The 20,067-nt window shown below is 41.8% G+C and overlaps 2 protein-coding genes across 6 annotated transcripts in view; one reads left to right on the top strand and one right to left on the bottom strand.

The window, feature by feature from the left end:
• The window catches only part of LOC124111860 (talin-1-like), a 325,376-nt gene that overhangs the window by 49,538 nt on the left and 255,771 nt on the right, over nucleotides 1-20,067 (top strand). The gene's annotated exons all lie outside the window — the stretch shown is intronic.
• Nucleotides 17,778-19,856, bottom strand: LOC125379293. The gene is made up of 2 exons (XM_048395568.1): nucleotides 19,316-19,856; nucleotides 17,778-19,096 (listed from the first exon to the last, which is right to left on the bottom strand). Exons 1-2 carry the CDS (start codon nucleotides 19,854-19,856, stop codon nucleotides 17,778-17,780), a joined length of 1,860 nt encoding a protein of 619 aa, XP_048251525.1.

The following is a 20,067-nucleotide window of genomic DNA, read 5'->3' as shown; positions in this document are numbered from 1 at the left end:
GCCTGTCATACAGACCCTGAAACAAATACATCCAATACAGCCCGTGCAAGTCTATAATGTTTGGCAAGTCTAGATTACTGCAGTATTCTGTCATACAGACCCTGAAACAAATACATCCAATACAGCCCGTGCAAGTCTATAATGTTTGGCAAGTCTAGATTACTGCAGTATTCTGTCATACAGACCCTGAAACAAATACATCCAATACAGCCCGTGCAAGTCTATAATGTTTGGCAAGTCTAGATTACTGCAGTATTCTGTCATACAGACCCTGAAACAAATACATCCAATACAGCCCGTGCAAGTCTATAATGTTTGGCAAGTCTAGATTACTGCAGTATTCTGTCATACAGACCCTGAAACAAATACATCCAATACAGCCCATGCAAGTCTATAATGTTTGGCAAGTCTAGATTACTGCAGTATCTGAAAATGAAGAAAGTCTCCGGGCTCCTTTTTATTATATTTTATAACTATAATTTAACAACTGTTTTTTTGGGTAAAATATGTTCATTTCAGATACTCGATGTTAGTCTCGGCTACATAGATTAACAGGTTCTATACACTGGATGCAAAATAAACAAGATACTATTAAGCCAATATCTCCCACAAAACTAACAACACAAAGTCATACATACAAATGGATGAGACAAATCCATTGACTGGTGTTTGAATATGGCTGAATAAGCAATCGCTGAGTATGTGAGAGCATTCCAACACGGCCCAGGACGCAACTGATGTTTCAGGGTCATCTTTCGTCTGTCCAATCGCCATGCACCTTGCATGACATGTTCAGTGTTCTGCTGGCTGTGTTTGCTCCGTGTTCCTGGTGTGTCCTGTTGGACAAAGGTTATTCTATTCTCCATGTATTTTATTTTTGTGTGCATCTTTTGATTTTGCAGTGAAATGAAAATGAATCCGAAATTTTTTGTTGTAGTAATTTTGCACACACACACACACACACACACACACACACACACACACACACACACACACACACACACACACACACACACACACACACACACACACACACACTATTTCAATATTTTTGTTGTTGTTGTAATTTTGCACACCCGTGAAGATCCGGGGTAGAATAGGTCTTCAGCCACCCATGCTAGCCGTAAAAGGTGACTATGCTTGTCGTAAGAGGTGACTAATGGGATCGGGTGGCTGACTTGGTTGATGCATGTCATCAATCCAAATTGCGTGGATCAATGCTTATGATATGAATCACTAGATTGTCTGGTCCAGACTCGATTATTTACGGACCGTTGTCATATAGCTGGAATATTGCTGAGTGCGGCGTTAAACAACAAACAAAACAAACCAATGTAATTTTGCAGTATGTAGACAATGGAAGAGTATCCTTGGATTATATTATCAGACACTTCTGGTTTGTGTGTAGATAGCTATGTACTGTGGTTGACACCCTGCTTCATTGTATGGCAGTCAACCTGAAGCATCTCTCCTCTCCCAGGCATCAGAGTGTTCCCGGTAATGGTTCTTGTATAATATCTATTTGTGTGGGTTGGAGATATATGAGTATCTTCATAGCAGTTCCAGAGCATTAGCATGTAATCGTGGCATTTGTAAACTTACATACGGTACTTGTCAGATGGCTGTACCTAGACTGAGCCTTGTTAATCTTCTATCATGGAACTGTTCTGGGTGGACAATACCTTCCAAATGACGTGCTGGTTTTCTTGGGGAATTAGTCAGCAAAGAGCCAGAGTCACAGGAGACTAATCACAATTTTATTTACAAGAACAATTAACAATTTACAATATACTTAGATAATAACTGAGGGTGCCACAGAGAGTCGGTACACACTCTGGGCTGTGGGAGAGAGGTCTGCTTGGTAAGAGAGTCAAACCCCTTCTCTGCTTAAAACCTGCCTACAGTATGTATTTAACAAAAATTTAAACAATAACAAGGAATGTGATTGGTTGATACACGATGGGTTGTGTCCTAAGCTAAATGGATGGCTAGACAGAGGGGAATACTAAATCCTGTTTATCCTGTTGGACTGGCACTAATCTTGTTGACATATTTACTGGATGCTTTGAAAGAGATTAGGGTGTCACTATAGATGAGCTTGTGTGGGGGCTAATCCTTAATGCCCTATAGACGAGCTTGTATGGGGGCTAATCCTTAATGAGTCTTAATTGAAGTAATGTTATTCTAATGTACCCCGGTAGGTTATGACAGATATACTTAAATAAATATCCTTTGTCTGGGAGATGGGATCTTGATACCTTAGGCTAGCAAAGCTTCAAATCAATTAAACTATATAGACGTAACTCTTGTCTTATTGAATAGTATGTCTAGATGCGCTCCCATTACCTTAGGCTAGCAACCATCTAAAAAGCTTTAACTGAAACTACTGATATTTTATATATGCATTTTACCTAATGATTATTATTACTTGCTTAACTATAATTTTATGAAATGATGTATAAATATTACGCCATGATAACTCATAAAAGCACTTGATGTAGATCTAATTATTATAAGATAACTTAGTATAAATGTTATCCCATGATAACTTCCCCTCCGTCTGAAAAAGTTTGGACCCCAAACGTGTAAAAATAAAAATAATTAAGGCTTAGATGGACAATGTATAAAGTTAAACTGGTAGTAGTGAATAATAATTATTATAGAGTCTCTTTGATATAAGGAAACATAAAAAATGCTGTCATCAGGGGTTCTGGATGTGGAGCAGGCTTGTCTTGGCACTCTGTACTGGTGGTTTTATGGGTGATGTAGGAGGCCTTGAGTTCCACATCCTGGATTGGGGTTGTAAGGTAGTAGGCTGTGTCCATGGAGGTTTTACATGGAAACAAAGAAAAGAGAGTTAGCATGTTCAAATAATGTCATATATAAATACTTCCTCAGTTTGTCTGTAATAACTAGAAAATAAAACAAATATGATAATTATGATGTAAAGGATCAGTACATAATTATTACTAAACAGTGTCATAACCAGGAAGAATGTATTGGCGGCAAATTACAAAAGTATATCATGAAAAAAATAGTAATATCCTTCTACTTTTGGATACAATCATTAGACGCATTATATTTACATATATGTGCATGTGCATATAACAAGTGCATTGATTTGTTACATTAATACGGTATACAAAAGGTGTATATCATTGTTAGTTTTCGGAACTATTTGGTTTGCCTTTTCTTTGTTTTGGTTTATTTCGGTTGTTAAGTTTGCTTTATTTGAATTTGGTTTGTTTCGCTTTGATTTTGCTTCGGTTCAATGCGATAGGGTTTGGTTTATTTTGCTTCGGTACGGTTTGCTTCGCTTCGGTACGGTTTGGGTTTGATTCCCAGTATGGTTTGGTTCGCTTCGGTACGGTTTGGGTTCGATTCCCAGTATGGTTTGGTTCGCTTCGGTACAGTTTGGGTTCGCTTCCCAGTATGGTTTGGTTCGCTTCGGTACGGTTTGGGTTCGATTCCCAGTATGGTTAGGTTCGCTTCGGTACGGTTTGGGTTCACTTCCCAGTATGGTTTGCTTTGTGTCATTTCACTTCGCTTTTGAGATTGGTTGATCAGGTCAATACTCAAAATTTGTTGTGATACAAATAACTCAGATGATCAGGCTGATGCCATTTGTTCTCAACTGGCGACCCATAGTGAAAAGACTGGACACAAGAAAACATAACAAGATACAGCTAATAGCTGTTTCGTGATTTGCACCGTTTATTCAGGAGATTTTGTATTTTGATCAAGAATATGTGCAATTGGCATTGTTCGGTATGTACGGTAAGGTTATCATAGTATGGTAGATGGGAACTATGGTCTGTGGCTGAAATACGGTAGTAAAAGGTGTTGTTGTTTCCAAAGTCTTTATCTGGAATGACCCTTTTGGATTTATAAATTGGTGGTTCCTCTGGATCATATCGAGGATTATCTTCTATACAGAACCAATTACGGAGATCCTGCCAGCTATCATCAAGGTAGCGCTGTATGAGGTGGGGAGGAACACTTTCAAAATAGCATGTGAATTGACCAGGATATTCTTTGTATGAGACCTTGACATAGCAGTCTCCTTGAATAATTTCAATGCCCATAACTCTTTCTATTTTATGATCTACTTTTCGTAGGTGTTTTGGAAAAAAACGATATGGTTTGACATCTAATTCTATGCATGGTTTGGTGTTGTCTTGCTTGATATTTCCGGACATTGTATTCCCTGACAGAACATTGACTGATTTATTGTCTTGTGCTGATTCCTTTTGGTCGAAAAACTTATGATTCTTCAGTGGACGTTTTCGTCGTTTTCCTGACATACTTCTTTTGAGGTGAAATTCTCTCCGAATGGAGTCTGGAATGCTGCTGCCATACTCCCATGTGTTTCCTCTTTCTGGATCCTTCCATTTTACTCTGTAGTAGATTTTGCCATTTGCTCTCTTGGAACTAACAATTGAGTGGATGTCCTCTGGATCGAAGACCTGAGGGATATCCTTGGTTTGATTACCTGATGTTGGACTTGGAGGTTGTACCTGGCTGTCGTCGGGTTGTTTTCTGGATTTGGGCTGGTGATGCTTACTATTCACTCCTCTTTTCCCTTTGTTTACCTTTTCATTTACCTTGGTTGGACCACTAGGACCTGGTGTGGCATGATTTTCCTTCATTGTTGCCGTGGGACTGGTAGGTTTTTCTGTTGTACTTGAAGCAGGGTTTTTCTTCTTTGTTGGGGTCTTTTGCTTCGGACTCTTGTTGCTGGAAGTACCTGCCTTTGTTTTGGAATTGACCTTCTTACCTTTCTGTTGTGGAGGTGATTGATCAGTAGCCTGGTAAGTTGAACTTGTTGGTGGGGAATTGTTGCTGTCAAGATGAGTATCATTGACTGGTTCCTCGTTGTCATCCATGATTCCTGAATCTATGTTACTGGAGTCATTGAGGTATGGTTCTGGAGGATACTGTGGACGATCAGCAGGATCAAAATATGGCTTCAGACGGTTGGCATGGACCAGTGGTTTGTGTATTTTGTCGTCAGAACTTCGGCGCAGTTTGTAGGTATAATTTGGACCTGTATGGATGATATAATAGCTACCATACCACTTTTTGGTTAATTTGTTGGAAAGGCCTTTTTCAACTTTTTGACAGTAAAGCCAAACTCTTTGACCTGGGGCGAATTCTGGTTCTTTAGCCTTTCTATTATATTGTTCTGAATACACCTCCTTAGCCCGAGCAGTGTTTTCAGCTGCGATTGTTCTAGTGATTTCAAGCTCCTCAAGCAAATTGGAAAGATAACTTTTGTTATTGTGGCCTAAATTTTCTTTTGGAATTAATGCTACATCTTGTGGAGCTCTCATTTCTCGGCCGAAAAGCATAACATATGGGGATTTTTGAGTTGATGAATTTGGAGCCATCCGATAGGCCATCATGATGCCAGGAATAAAACGGGGCCAATCATTTTGAGACTTGTTACAATAGGCTCTTAGTGATTGATTGATGTAAGAGTTGAGCCTTTCTACACAGCTGTTTGTTTGAGGATGGTATGGGCTGGTATGGGTAAATTTAATTGCCAAAAGTTCACAAATTGCTTTGATAAGTTTGGACATGAAGTTCTGACCTCTGTCTGAAATTAAGGTCCTTGGAGCGCCATACCGACAAAATATTTCTCTGACGAGAACATCTGCTACTTCTTTGGCTTCTTGGGTCCGAAGTGGAAAGGCTTCACACCATCTAGATGATGCATCTGTGATGACCAAAATGTATTTGTACTTATCTGGTGTTGTTGGCAGGGGACCGAGAATGTCAACGTGCCATCGGGTGAAGACCTCTTCTACAGGTAGTGGACGAAGTGGTGCCTTCTTGCCATGGTAGTGCCTCTTGGTCTGTTGACATACCTCACATGTCTGGACATAAGTAGCAATATCGCTGTACATTTTGGGCCAGTAGTACTTAGGTCTCATGGTGTTGTGCATCCTTTCTTTCCCATGATGGCAACCGCCAAACTCTGAGTCATGATAGGATTGCAGGACTTGATTTCTGAGGGTTCTTGGGACTGCCAGCTGTTTAATGAACTTGTCTGCGTGGCCTTTCTGTCTTTGTGGAACGAATCGGTATAGGATGCCTTCATCAATTTCAAAAGTATTGGCTTCAATAAGAATCTTTTGACGATCCTTTTCATTTTGTGGAAGGACTTCATCCTCTTTGTAGTCAAAGATTTGGATGAAATCTGGACAAATCCTTTGTAGGTGACGTAAATTTGGATGTTCTTTTATACTTACTTCAACCAATGTGTCTTGGGTAACATCAGCATTTGTAGCATGTAATGCTGCGACATCATTAACTGGTACTGACTGATAATCCTCTTCATATTCAAAGGTGACTGACCAATGTGTTGTCTGTGTGTCTGATTCTAAGTGATTGACAATAGGTGTGCAAATATCCTCAGTCTGAGTTGTCTGTGTGACTTGTGTGGATGAATGGGTGTTTGGCAAGATTGTGGGACTGCTAGTTGATTTGCTTTGCTGAGTTGAAGTTACTGAGAAGACTGTTTTCTCAGCATCTGCTTCTGTCTGATCATTACAGTTAATATTTTCCTCATATTCCCTACGTGAGAGAGCATCGGCATTCCCATTGGCTTTGCCGCTGCGGTGAACAATGTCAAAAGTGTAGGTAGAAAGTTCCAAAGACCATCGTCCTAACCTACCTGTGGCATCCTTGATGGATTTCAGCCACTTCAATGCTATATGATCAGTGTAGACTGTGAATTTGGAATTTGCAAGGTATGGACGAAAGGATCTAATTGCTTCAACTAGGGCTAAGCCTTCCTTTTCTGTAATGCTCCAGTTCTTTTCGCTGCCATGAAGAGCTCTACCACCAAAAGCTATTGGATGTTCATTATTTTTCTCATCTTTTTGACTCAAAACAAAACCTATGCTCATATCACTGGCATCAGTTGCGAGAAGAAATTCTTTGTCAAAATTTGGATAAACCAGAACAGGTGTATTACTCATAGCATGTTTGAGTGTGTTGAATGCCTGATCACACTCAAGTGACCATTGGAACTTTGGTTTCTTTCCTACTTCTGCCTCTGAATGCTTCTTTAGCAAGGCATTCAGTGGAAGCGCTATGTGAGCGTAATTTTTCACATACTTCCTGTAGAAGTTTGTGAGACCTAAGAAGGAGCGAATCTGCTTTTGTGACTTGGGCACTGGAAAGGTTCTAATTGCTTCAATCTTTTTGTCATCAACTTGAACACCTCCACATGATAAAACATGACCCAGAAAAGATACTTTGTCCGTTGCAAAATTGCATTTGGATGGCTTTAGTGTTAATTTTGCCTGTTTCAGATAGTAAAATACTTGCTCCAAATGTTGGAGATGCTCTTCAAAGTTTTTGCTGTAGATTATCAAATCATCAATGTAGATCAGCGCAACCTTAAAAAGCAATTTTCGTAGCACTTTGCTCATGAGCTGTTGAAAACAAAGTGGGGAATTTGTCAAACCTTGGGGCAATCGTTTGAATTGATAAAGGCCTTGATGGGTGACGAAAGCAGTTTTATGCTTTGAATCTTCATGTAATGGCACTTGGAAGAAGCCATTAGCAAGGTCTAAAGTTGAGAAGATCTTAGCATGTGAATTGGCAATGTTATCAACAACATCATCAAAAACAGGAAGAGGCCAAGACATTGGTAAAGTGACAGAATTCAACTTTCTGTAGTCACAAACAAATCTATATGAGCCATCGCGTTTCTTGACTAGGATAATTGGAGCTGAATACATAGAAGTAGATTCCTCGATCAAATCATACTTCAGAAAATCATCTATAAGTTCTTCAGTGACTTTTTGGAGATGAGGAGATTGACGATATGGTCTACTCTTAACGGGTTGGTGGTTGCCAGTGTCAATGATATGTTGGTGCATGTCAGTCTTACCTAAATCTGCAAGACTCGTTGAAAACATGTTTCTATTTTGTCCCAAAAATCTAAGTAGTCTGTGTCGTTGGTCTGGAGTCAGTTGTGTATTGGTCAAATCAAATCCTAACTCCTGTGCAATTTTGACATAATCCCTGGTGTCATTGTCTCTCTTCTCATTGTCAGTGTTAACGGTACTGATGAATGGTTGGTCAGAGCCGATTTCAAAAACAGAGTCTTTGTCAATGTAACTAAATTTGCCTACAACTGTACCCTTGTCAAGAACCTTTTCTTCTTGGGAGGGATTCATAAGCCTAAATGTAGCAGTCTTGCTTTTTGATTTAGAAAGAGTTCTACCGCCTGCTACTTCAGAATGAGCAGTGAGGGAAGCAATGGGTTCAATGAGGATGAGGGAATCCTCTTTGGTCTCTGATAGTCTGACCTTGAAATGAATTTCACTCTGAGGGGGGATGTAAATCTGATCTATTGTTTTTGCTAATCCACTAATCTCATGCACTGAATTGGCTATGAAATTGATATATTGCCTATCTGAGGTGCTGTTATTGAGTATCAAGGAATGACAGCTATAATCTAAGACTGCATCATTGTCATCAAGGAAGTTCTCACCTAGTATCACTGCTTCTGGTAGTGTAGGCAGAACATAGAATCTTTGAGAAAATTCCTGATCCTCAATGACAAAATCTAACACAACTGAACCTAACACTTTATGCAATTCGCCGCCAACACCTTTAACCTGTGGAAAGGGTGAGTTTCCAAGAGTAAGGTTTTCAAAAGCTGTGCTCAGGAAAGCAGACGAAATACAAGAAATGGATGCCCCTGTATCTACTAAACAATTTGTTGTTTTTGTGCCAAATTTTGCCTGAATTACACTTTTGGCAAGGGGCGTAACTAAAGACACTGTTGGAATTTCACTTTCAAAGTTACTTTCCATACCAGACTCCATATTTGCCATGACACCTATTAGTATGTACCGTACTAAATTAAAGGAAGACAAGTAATCAACAATGTTTTACTTACAATATTTGAAGACTTTTTCTTCCTTTGTTGGTGTCTTTGGAGGAGTTGGTTGTCTTTAATCCAGTGTTGAGGTCAGAGGTGGATGCAGCTTGCTTGTTATTCCATCAGATGATCACGGTTGGGCATGTCCTCCAATGGGTTCTTGTAGCTGGTCGTAGTTAGTTCCTGGACTCCGTGGTTCCGGAAACGATGATTCTCCGCCAAATTATCATGGAACTGTTCTGGGTGGACAATACCTTCCAAATGACGTGCTGGTTTTCTTGGGGAATTAGTCAGCAAAGAGCCAGAGTCACAGGAGACTAATCACAATTTTATTTACAAGAACAATTAACAATTTACAATATACTTAGATAATAACTGAGGGTGCCACAGAGAGTCGGTACACACTCTGGGCTGTGGGAGAGAGGTCTGCTTGGTAAGAGAGTCAAACCCCTTCTCTGCTTAAAACCTGCCTACAGTATGTATTTAACAAAAATTTAAACAATAACAAGGAATGTGATTGGTTGATACACGATGGGTTGTGTCCTAAGCTAAATGGATGGCTAGACAGAGGGGAATACTAAATCCTGTTTATCCTGTTGGACTGGCACTAATCTTGTTGACATATTTACTGGATGCTTTGAAAGAGATTAGGGTGTCACTATAGATGAGCTTGTGTGGGGGCTAATCCTTAATGCCCTATAGACGAGCTTGTATGGGGGCTAATCCTTAATGAGTCTTAATTGAAGTAATGTTATTCTAATGTACCCCGGTAGGTTATGACAGATATACTTAAATAAATATCCTTTGTCTGGGAGATGGGATCTTGATACCTTAGGCTAGCAAAGCTTCAAATCAATTAAACTATGTAGACGTAACTCTTGTCTTATTGAATAGTATGTCTAGATGCGCTCCCATTACCTTAGGCTAGCAACCATCTAAAAAGCTTTAACTGAAACTACTGATATTTTATATATGCATTTTACCTAATGATTATTATTACTTGCTTAACTATAATTTTATGAAATGATGTATAAATATTACGCCATGATAACTCATAAAAGCACTTGATGTAGATCTAATTATTATAAGATAACTTAGTATAAATGTTATCCCATGATACTTCTACCCCTAGACTTGCTGCAGGGCTGTTGTACACATTCATACTTGTCAGATGGCTGTACTACCTCTAGACTTGCTGCAGGGCTGTTGTACACATACATACTTGTCAGATGGCTGTACTACCTCTAGACTTGCTGCAGGGCTGTTGTACACATACATACTTGTCAGATGGTTGTACTACCTCTAGACTTGCTGCAGGGCTGTTGTACACATACATACTTGTCAGATGGCTGTATTACCTCTAGACTTGCTGCAGGGCTGTTGTACACATACATACTTGTCAGATGGCTGTACTACCTCTAGACTTGCTGCAGGGCTGTTGTACAGATGCATACTAGTCATATGGCTGTACTACCTCTAGACTTGCTGCAGGGCTGTTGTACACATACATACTTGTCAGATGGCTGTACTACCTCTAGACTTGCTGCAGGGCTGTTGTACAGATGCATACTAGTCATATGGCTGTACTACCTCTAGACTTGCTGTAGGGCTGTTGTACACATGCATACTTGTCAGATGGCTGTACTACCTCTAGACTTGCTGCAGGGCTGTTGTACACATACATTCTAGTCAGATGGCTGTATTACCTCTAGACTTGCTGCAGGGCTGTTGTACACATGCATACTTGTCAGATGGCTGTACTACCTCTAGACTTGCTGTAGGGCTGTTGTACACATACATACTTGTCAGATGGCTGTACTACCTCTAGACTTGCTGCAGGGCTGTTGTACACATACATACTTGTCAGATGGCTGTACTACCTCTAGACTTGCTGCAGGGCTGTTGTACATGTACATGTCAGATGGCTGTACTACCTCTAGACTTGCTGCAGGGCTGTTGTACAGATGCATACTAGTCATATGGCTGTACTACCTCTAGACTTGCTGTAGGGCTGTTGTACACATGCATACTTGTCAGATGGCTGTACTACCTCTAGACTTGCTGCAGGGCTGTTGTACACATACATTCTAGTCAGATGGCTGTATTACCTCTAGACTTGCTGCAGGGCTGTTGTACACATGCATACTTGTCAGATGGCTGTACTACCTCTAGACTTGCTGTAGGGCTGTTGTACACATACATACTTGTCAGATGGTTGTACTACCTCTAGACTTGCTGCAGGGCTGTTGTACACATACATACTTGTCAGATGGATGTACTACCTCTAGACTTGCTGCTGATACTGTTCAGAGTAGTTAACGCTAACTCACTTACTGGCTGGCAGATATCATTGTGTGTGCTTAACTTTTAGGATTTCAGACACATGTCATGTAGTTGACACAGCTGGTTGTGGTGGACTCCTGTGTTGGTGGGTCGTACTGAGACTGAGCAGGGAGACTTGCTAGAGTATGTGAGACATGTTGTGGACACAGCAGGTTGTGATGGACTCCGGTGTTGGTGGGTCGTACTGAGACTGTGTCGTACTGAGACTGTGTCAAGGAGACTTGCTGGAGTATGTGAGACATGTTGTGGACACAGCAGGTTGTGGTGGACTCCCTGTGTTGGTGGGTCGTACTGAGACTGAGCAGGGAGACTTGCTGGAGTATGTGAGACATGTAGTGGACACAGCAGGTTGTGGTGGACTCCTGTGTTGGTGGGTCGTACTGAGACTGTGTCAGGGAGACTTGCTGGAGTATGTGAGAAACCTATGATTGTGGGTTCGAATCCCGGTTCGTCCCAATTATGTTTCTAGGTTTGTCAGCACCATACCCGTGCTCGTGGGTTTCACCCAAGTGGTAAACGTCTGAGACCTGCATCACTTTGGGCTTTCCTCCAACATTAAGCTGGCATGCCGTGATATAACTGGAATACTGTTCAAAGCGGCGTTAAACCCAACTCACTCACTCAGAAGCACACATTCCAGCTGCTGGCCTGTAATGATGTATCCCTGTTACATTCTGCCCTGTAGCCGTTACATTCTGCCCTGAAGCCGTTACATTCTGCCCTGAAGCCCCGTGACATCCATCAGTCACACATGTACATGAGCCTCCTCTGCCAGGCCTCTCAGTAGGGAGGCTCAGGACGGAAACCCAACTGAGCACACCAGGAAATGGCCTACATCGCCTCACTGTCAGACTTCCTGATTCATCCACTCTCCGCGCCTATCTTGCTTCATTACACAAATACTAATTAATAACCTCACAGGATAACTGATGTCTACAAGGTAGGTCCGCTTCGTGTCATGGTGACACAACCTCAGTCACATTTTCAGCTTGTATAAGTAATTAATTATTTACACATAAATGATTTTTTTAAATCACTGAATGGCCTGGGTCAGGAACAATTGAATGGTGTTGAATTATTTCAGGAAGGCGTTTGTGGGTCAGGGAAAAGTTGTAAAGTGTTGTCGGTTTCTTGATGTCCTGTTGATCAAGGGGATGATTCTGTGTGAGCCTGATGTTGTGAGAGTTATTCATGTACATCAGGTTTTGAATTTGTTGGATGTTTGAACGTTATGATTCATAATTAATGTGTCATATGCTGATGTAGACAAAGGTTTGGGTGTAAGGGTTAAAACATTCAAACTGTCGACTGGGCAAGTTGAGCTGACCTGTATCAATGTCATGATTGTGATAGCTGGTGAATATTAATACATACTGAAGCAGCGGTCTGGGACTTTAGCCACTAGTGCAAAACTCTTCCGTCCAGTAAGCTCAAATATTAATCCATACAATAACACTAAAAATGACTGAGATTCATGCTGGGAGCCAATGTTATTGGCACAGACTGAAGCTGGTCCTGTGGTCCTGTGGTCCTTGTAGTTTGCCCCTGTGCTTGTTGAATCGAAGGACCACTACAGAGTTTGAATCTCCGGACACCTAAATCTGCAACTTTTGCAACTCGTCTGAAGCCGAGGTCAAAAAATATTTTTGTTAGTCTTCTGAATCTAACATTTCCTTGCCTTGATAAATATTTGAAAGAAAATCAGCTAAAAGTCAATAACTTGAATCTTGGTGTTCTTGTTCATAATTTTGTATTCCCCTCTGTACTTTGTTTGTGATCTCTGTCATTGGTTCGCCCTGATCATGTTTCTAGGTCTGTCAGCACCATGCCTATACTCACCGAAGTTGTGAATGTCTGGGACTTGCATTACTTCGGGATTTCCTCCCACATTGTATGTCTGGGATATTGTTCAAAGTAGTGTTACACCAACTCACTCACTCACTATCTCCGTTGTTATTATTGGTGGGGGCACGGGTGGCCCAGTCGTCTAAGGCGCCGCGATTCGCCGTGCAGAGTTGCGTCCCTTGGGCTCGCCAGAAACCTATGATTGTGGGTTCGAATCCCGGTTCGCCCCGATTATGTTTCTAGGTTTGTCAGCACCATACCGTTTGGGTTTCACCGAAGTGGTAAACGTCTGAGACCTGCATCACTTCGGGCTTTCCTCCCACATTAAGCTGACACACCGTGATATAACTGGAATACTGTTAAAAGCGGCGTTAAACCCAACTCACTCACTCACTATTATTAAGTTATTAATCAAGGCCAATGTTTTTAAGTTGGGTCAGCTAGTATGGTAGTCATTCTGATGGAAATGATAGGAGAAGATGTATTGCTGTTTTCCAGTGTATCAATATATGGTTACATGTCTATTAATCTCACAATTAACACAACAAATATTAGTAATGGTCGACTAGCCGAGGCCCAAGTATCATGACTCGTCACCCATCTTCTGGTAATTCTTCCTTAAACCAGGTTTCACCAGATTATGTGATTCTAATCCCCAACACGTGTCGCCTGTCCCGGACTTGTTCACATGTGCACTGTTTGTTGAAACTCCTCATGTCATGATGACCCTTGTTGAAGAATGAAGGGTTTAGGGGATCTCTGGATACAAATACTACAGAACCATACCTAGACTAACATTTAGTCTCTGAAATCTTATATTACACAATATCCTTCTTGACTCTAAAAATATATAAAAAATCCCTATGCTGGTGAAATAGAGCTAGCTTGAGCTGGCTAGACTGGCTTTTGTATGCATTTCTAGATTAATTTTTTTTATAAAATAAATATATTCCACGATCATACGTCAAGGAACCCACAATTTGGGAACACTCACAGTCCAGGCCTCAAAGTTTAAATTTTACCAAGTAGCGATATGGCTACAAGTATTTTTTTCCGGGTAGCCAGTGGTAAAATCAAGAAGTCAAGCCAATATTGTAGGTAGCCAAAAAGCATTTGAAATTATCTTCATCAAATAACTATTATAATATGTGCACGTTACAGGACAAGGCTTGAAATTGTATATTAATGGAAACTACTAGAATTGTTACTTGTGACTTGAACAATGATGCAATTTATGTTGCTAGATTATATAGGTATATCCTTGCTTATCCAATGAGCATTGTCAACTTAAAATAAAGTATGAATTACATTAATTTTTATGTATTTTGGTTCATTGTCGACTTTAGAAGGAATTATTTGCGAGTACATTTATTAGCAGACGTTTTTTCCATTATCAGCTGTTGTATATTTTAGTGTCTACAGATGTGTAGCAATAGAATTTAGTTGCCACAAGATATTTTTCAAGGTAGTCATTTGGCTACCCCTGAATTTTAGACAGTAGACAAATTGAAATTTAGGTCGCATTGGCTACCGTTTTAGTCGCAACTTTGAGGCCTGCAGTCAATCAGGCCTCACACAGGAAACCAGCAGAAAGCAACCCATCTTTGAAATCTGTACACACTTTAGATAAGAATACACACAAAATACAAACAAAACACAAACAAAACACAATCCCCATGAAGTGTGCATCGCAATGATTAAAACCTGACACTTTCTAAATGGAACTAAACAGTAAATCATGCAGACTGCAACAAGTTGATCGGTTTGTTGCTGTCGCCATTGAAAATTCAGTGGGTTTTAATCATCATGGGCAGACTTTGTGGGGAATATTTCTTGTTTGTGATCTGTGAGGCTGCTTCTATTTAATGTGTGTACATAGTCCCCTCCAAGAGAATGGCCAATTCTTGTTGCCAGGGACCAGTGAAGATCCAGGGTGGAATAGTTCTTCAGCAACTCATGCTTGCTGTAAAAGGCGATTAATGGGATCGGGTGGTCAGGCTCGCTGACTTGGTTGAAGCATGTCATCGATCCCAATTGCATGGATCGATGCTCATGATATAAATCACTGGATTGTCTGGTCCAGACTCGATTACTTACAGACCGCCGTCATATAGCTGGAATATTGCTGAGTGCGGCGTTAAACAACAAACCAAACCAAACCAAAACCCTCCAAGAGAATGGCCAAGTCTTGTTGCCGGGACTGTATATCGCATGATCCAGCTGAGGCCAACATAGGGACCCAAACTAGACAAGATTAATTCATGCATCTATGTTGTGTATATGACCATGTTCTCATCTCGGGACCATATAATTGCTCTTTTTTTGTACCAGGTTAGTGGGCGTTTTTTTTACGATAAAAATAATAATAATAAATAAATTCTATTCTACCAGTCTCTCTGACTTGGTTGATGCATGCCATCGATCCCAATCGCTTGGATCGATGCTCATGATGTCAATCACTGGGTTGTCTGGTCCAGGCTTGATTATTTACAGACTGCCGTCATATAGCTGGAATATTGCTGAGTACGGCGTTAAACAACAAACAAACAAAAGATAGTATGTACCCTGCCCTACGAGGGTGTTCTGTACAATCATAATTCTTGATTCTTGATTCTTGATTCTAGTCCATAGTTTGGTTGCCCTTTGCCCTTTGCCCTTACAGTTTGGAAGCACTGTTGCTTCTTGCCAGGGATGTTCATTCAGCAAGCAGTCTGTTACTCCATGTCCAGACAATGAGCTGTTGTAGGGAGCTTGGTGATGTTATACCCCAGGAACATGTGGAACACAAGTCATAACCCACACTCACTGTTGTTTTATGAGGTGTGTGCAGGCTCCATCTGTGAAGGAATGTAGGCCACAGTCTCACTGGATCAGCTAGCACTGGTCCAAATTAAGCATGAATGCCGAGGGTCTCTGTCGGCACCCAATGTTAAAACTAAGAACTAAGGGTCCTTAAATTAAACTACTACACTGCTATACTAAAAGCTCTAGACTAACAAATATTTTGACATTTTTTATTTTGATACTGAATACATTTCTCATTTCTGAAAAATTACTTCTTCCTGATATTGATGATAGAGCTGGCAAGACAAGTTTTTAGTAATCTAGTTTGATTTTGGTTTCATAAAATATATATGTACATGCTTTGATTGTGGATTCAAATCCTGGTTCTCCCGGATTATGTTTCTAGGTTTGTCAGCACCATACCCGTGCTGGGTTTCACCGAAGTGGTAAACATCTGAGACCTGCATCACTTCGGGCTTTCCTCCCACTTTAAGCTGACACACCATGATATAACTGGAATACTGTTCACTCACTCAAGTCACTCACTCACATGTATATTCCACAGCCTACAGGACTATCAAAGCAAGTTCGGGTGTGGAAAAACCCTTGAAGATTCCGGGGTAGAATAGGTCTTCAGCAACCCATGCTTGCCGTAAAAGGTGACTCTGCTTGTCGTAAAAGGCGACTAACGGGATCGGGTGGTCAGGTTCGCTGACTTGGTTGATGCATGTAATCAATCCCAATTGCGTGAATTGATGCTCATGATACTAATCACTGGATTGTCTGGTCCAGACTGGATTATTTACAGACCGCCGTCATATAGCTGGAATATTGCTGAGTGCGGCGTAAAACAACAAAGCAACCAACCAACCAATCGGGTGTGGAAAAGATCCTGACATGAATGGATTGATCATTATACTTATAGTGCAGTAGGCCTGTGGACAAATTCCTCCAGTTTGTCATCATCCTTCTCGTCTGTCTCACAGTCCCTCAGCCATATTATTTTTCACTTCTGCCCAGACCTTACTGTAATGCTATCGCCCTAAATGAAGCAAGTCTAGATTTTCAACAGGAAAGTCCTTCTCACTTGGGCTCCTTTTCAGTTAAAATGTAGTTTGCTTGTTTCTATCAAAATTATGTATACTGATGGAAATAAATAAGGAACACTTAGTTTTAGACACACAGCTATGCTAAGGTGATATGCTATCATGGGTTCCCAGCCTTGTCTACCAAATATAGGTTGGAAACAATGCACACAAACACATCTCAACATTCGATTCTGACGTGTTGAATTTGTATGCACGCTATTTCCAATGTACTGGCAGTAAGGCTTATTTGCCTATATTTATCATTGTTCCCCTATTTGTTTCCATCAGTATATATATTCAGAGACAAAATGACTTAAGTACTGGCATCAGTATCACAGTACGACAGTAACTCAGTCTGTGCCAAAGAATTTTGAGTCTCCTGGCCCAAGACTTGTCCTTTGGAATAAGTTTTGAAGACAAATACATCAATTAATGAGACAGATTAATGTGTCAAGAGATAGGTTTGGGCGAATAGATGTTTGCTTCTTCTGTTTGCTGTCTGCTAATTTAGCCACTGGTATGAAGCCTGAGTCTAGTAATCTTCTGTTTGGTCTTGTGAAGTCAGCTTATAATAGTCCATATGATCACACTAAACGTACAAAATATGATCTGAAGAGCCATGTTCAGCCTTGAAGTTCAGGCACAGTTTTTATGTGTATAAGATATAAGCTCGGAGTTTGTCATGAAATTCTTTCAACCAGTATTCATATCTCAAGCTATTAACCCTAAAACTGTTCCCTGTGCTTGTGTTATTTGTTTTCCAGTGTGAACGTAAATGTTCAGCAAAAGGTTTTTATGTGTATTGTCAGTTTTTAAAAAGTTCTAAGGATTTTCCTTGTTTGTCTTTGCTTGATGAGGACACAATGTGCTGTTGCTGTGTTAGACAAGCCAGTGACAGTTGTTGTGAGGGAGATAGCACCACTCAGGGATCTGCTGGTGGGGTCCAGATAGACAGTTGTTGTGAGGGAGATAGCACCACTCAGGGATCTGCTGGTGGGGTCCAGATGGACAGTTGTTGTGAGGGAGATAGTACCACTCAGGGATCTGCTGGTGGGGTCCAGATAGACAGTTGTTGTGAGGGAGATAGCACCACTCAGGGATCTGCTGGTGGGGTCCAGATAGACAGTTGTTGTGAGGGAGATAGTACCACTCAGGGATCTGCTGGTGGGGTCCAGATAGACAGTTGTTGTGAGGGAGATAGCACCACTCAGGGATCTGCTGGTGGGGTCCAGATAGACAGTTGTTGTGAGGGAGATAGCACCACTCAGGGATCTGCTGGTGGGGTCCAGATAGACAGTTGTTGTGAGGGAGATAGTACCACTCAGGGATCTGCTGGTGGGGTCCAGATAGACAGTTGTTGTGAGGGAGATAGCACCACTCAGGGATCTGCTGGTGGGGTCCAGATAGACAGTTGTTGTGAGGGAGATAGCACCACTCAGGGATCTGCTGGTGGGGTCCAGATAGACAGTTGTTGTGAGGGAGATAGTACCACTCAGGGATCTGCTGGTGGGGTCCAGATAGACAGTTGTTGTGAGGGAGATAGTACCACTCAGGGATCTGCTGGTGGGGTCCAGATAGACAGTTGTTGTGAGGGAGATAGTACCACTCAGGGATCTGCTGGTGGGGTCCAGATAGACAGTTGTTGTGAGGGAGATAGCACCACTCAGGGATCTGCTGGTGGGGTCCAGATAGACAGTTGTTGTGAGGGAGATAGTACCACTCAGGGATCTGCTGGTGGGGTCCAGATAGACAGTTGTTGTGAGGGAGATAGCACCACTCAGGGATCTGCTGGTGGGGTCCAGATAGACAGTTGTTGTGAGGGAGATAGCACCACTCAGGGATCTGCTGGTGGGGTCCAGATAGACAGTTGTTGTGAGGGAGATAGTACCACTCAGGGATCTGCTGGTGGGGTCCAGATAGACAGTTGTTGTGAGGGAGATAGCACCACTCAGGGATCGCTGGTGGGGTCCAGATAGACAGTTGTTGTTGTGAGGGAGATAGCACCACTCAGGGATCTGCTGGTGGGGTCCAGATAGACAGTTGTTGTGAGGGAGATAGCACCACTCAGGGATCTGCTGGTGGGGTCCAGATAGACAGTTGTTGTGAGGGAGATAGTACCACTCAGGGATCGCTGGTGGGGTGCAGATAGACAGTTGTTGTTGTGAGGGAGATAGCACCACTCAGGGATCTGCTGGTGGGGTCCAGATAGACAGTTGTTGTGAGGGAGGTAGCACCACTCAGGGATCTGCTGGTGGGGTCCAGATAGACAGTTGTTGTGAGGGAGATAGTACCACTCAGGGATCGCTGGTGGGGTCCAGATAGACAGTTGTTGTTGTGAGGGAGATAGCACCACTCAGGGATCTGCTGGTGGGGTCCAGATAGACAGTTGTTGTGAGGGAGATAGCACCACTCAGGGATCTGCTGGTGGGGTCCAGATAGACAGTTGTTGTGAGGGAGATAGTACCACTCAGGGATCTGCTGGTGGGGTCCAGATAGACAGTTGTTGTTGTGAGGGAGATAGCACCACTCAGGGATCTGCTGGTGGGGTCCAGATAGACAGTTGTTGTGAGGGAGATAGTACCACTCAGGGATCGCTGGTGGGGTCCAGATAGACAGTTGTTGTTGTGAGGGAGATAGCACCACTCAGGGATCTGCTGGTGGGGTCCAGATAGACAGTTGTTGTGAGGGAGATAGCACCACTCAGGGATCTGCTGGTGGGGTCCAGATAGACAGTTGTTGTGAGGGAGATAGTACCACTCAGGGATCTGCTGGTGGGGTCCAGATAGACAGTTGCGGCCATCCAGCCACATGTGTTGATGTATTTCCTGAAGCATTTCCTGGTCGATGACATCACTAAGAATACTTGAATCACTTGTGTTCATCACACCCATACGTGTATATATATTTAGCTAGAAAGCCAAGCCTGAATTGTGATATCGTACATGACCACACCCAAAATGTTCGAAATTCTTCCAGCCCTAAGAATACCATTACAAAACTAGCTCGGACTAACGGGCTAGCGTGCTAGTGCTAATTTCTATCACTGCCTGTATTGTCTTTGATGTTGAAGTATAGATTCACTTTCAGTAGGTACCAGCAGCA

This window comes from Haliotis rufescens, unplaced genomic scaffold (assembly GCF_023055435.1).
Source record: "Haliotis rufescens isolate VD_foot unplaced genomic scaffold, xgHalRufe1.0.p SCAF_14, whole genome shotgun sequence".
NCBI classification, from domain to species: Eukaryota; Metazoa; Mollusca; class Gastropoda; order Lepetellida; family Haliotidae; genus Haliotis; species Haliotis rufescens.
The sequence above is the reverse complement of the archived record's forward strand: the minus strand, read 5'-3'. Positions and strand labels throughout refer to the sequence as shown.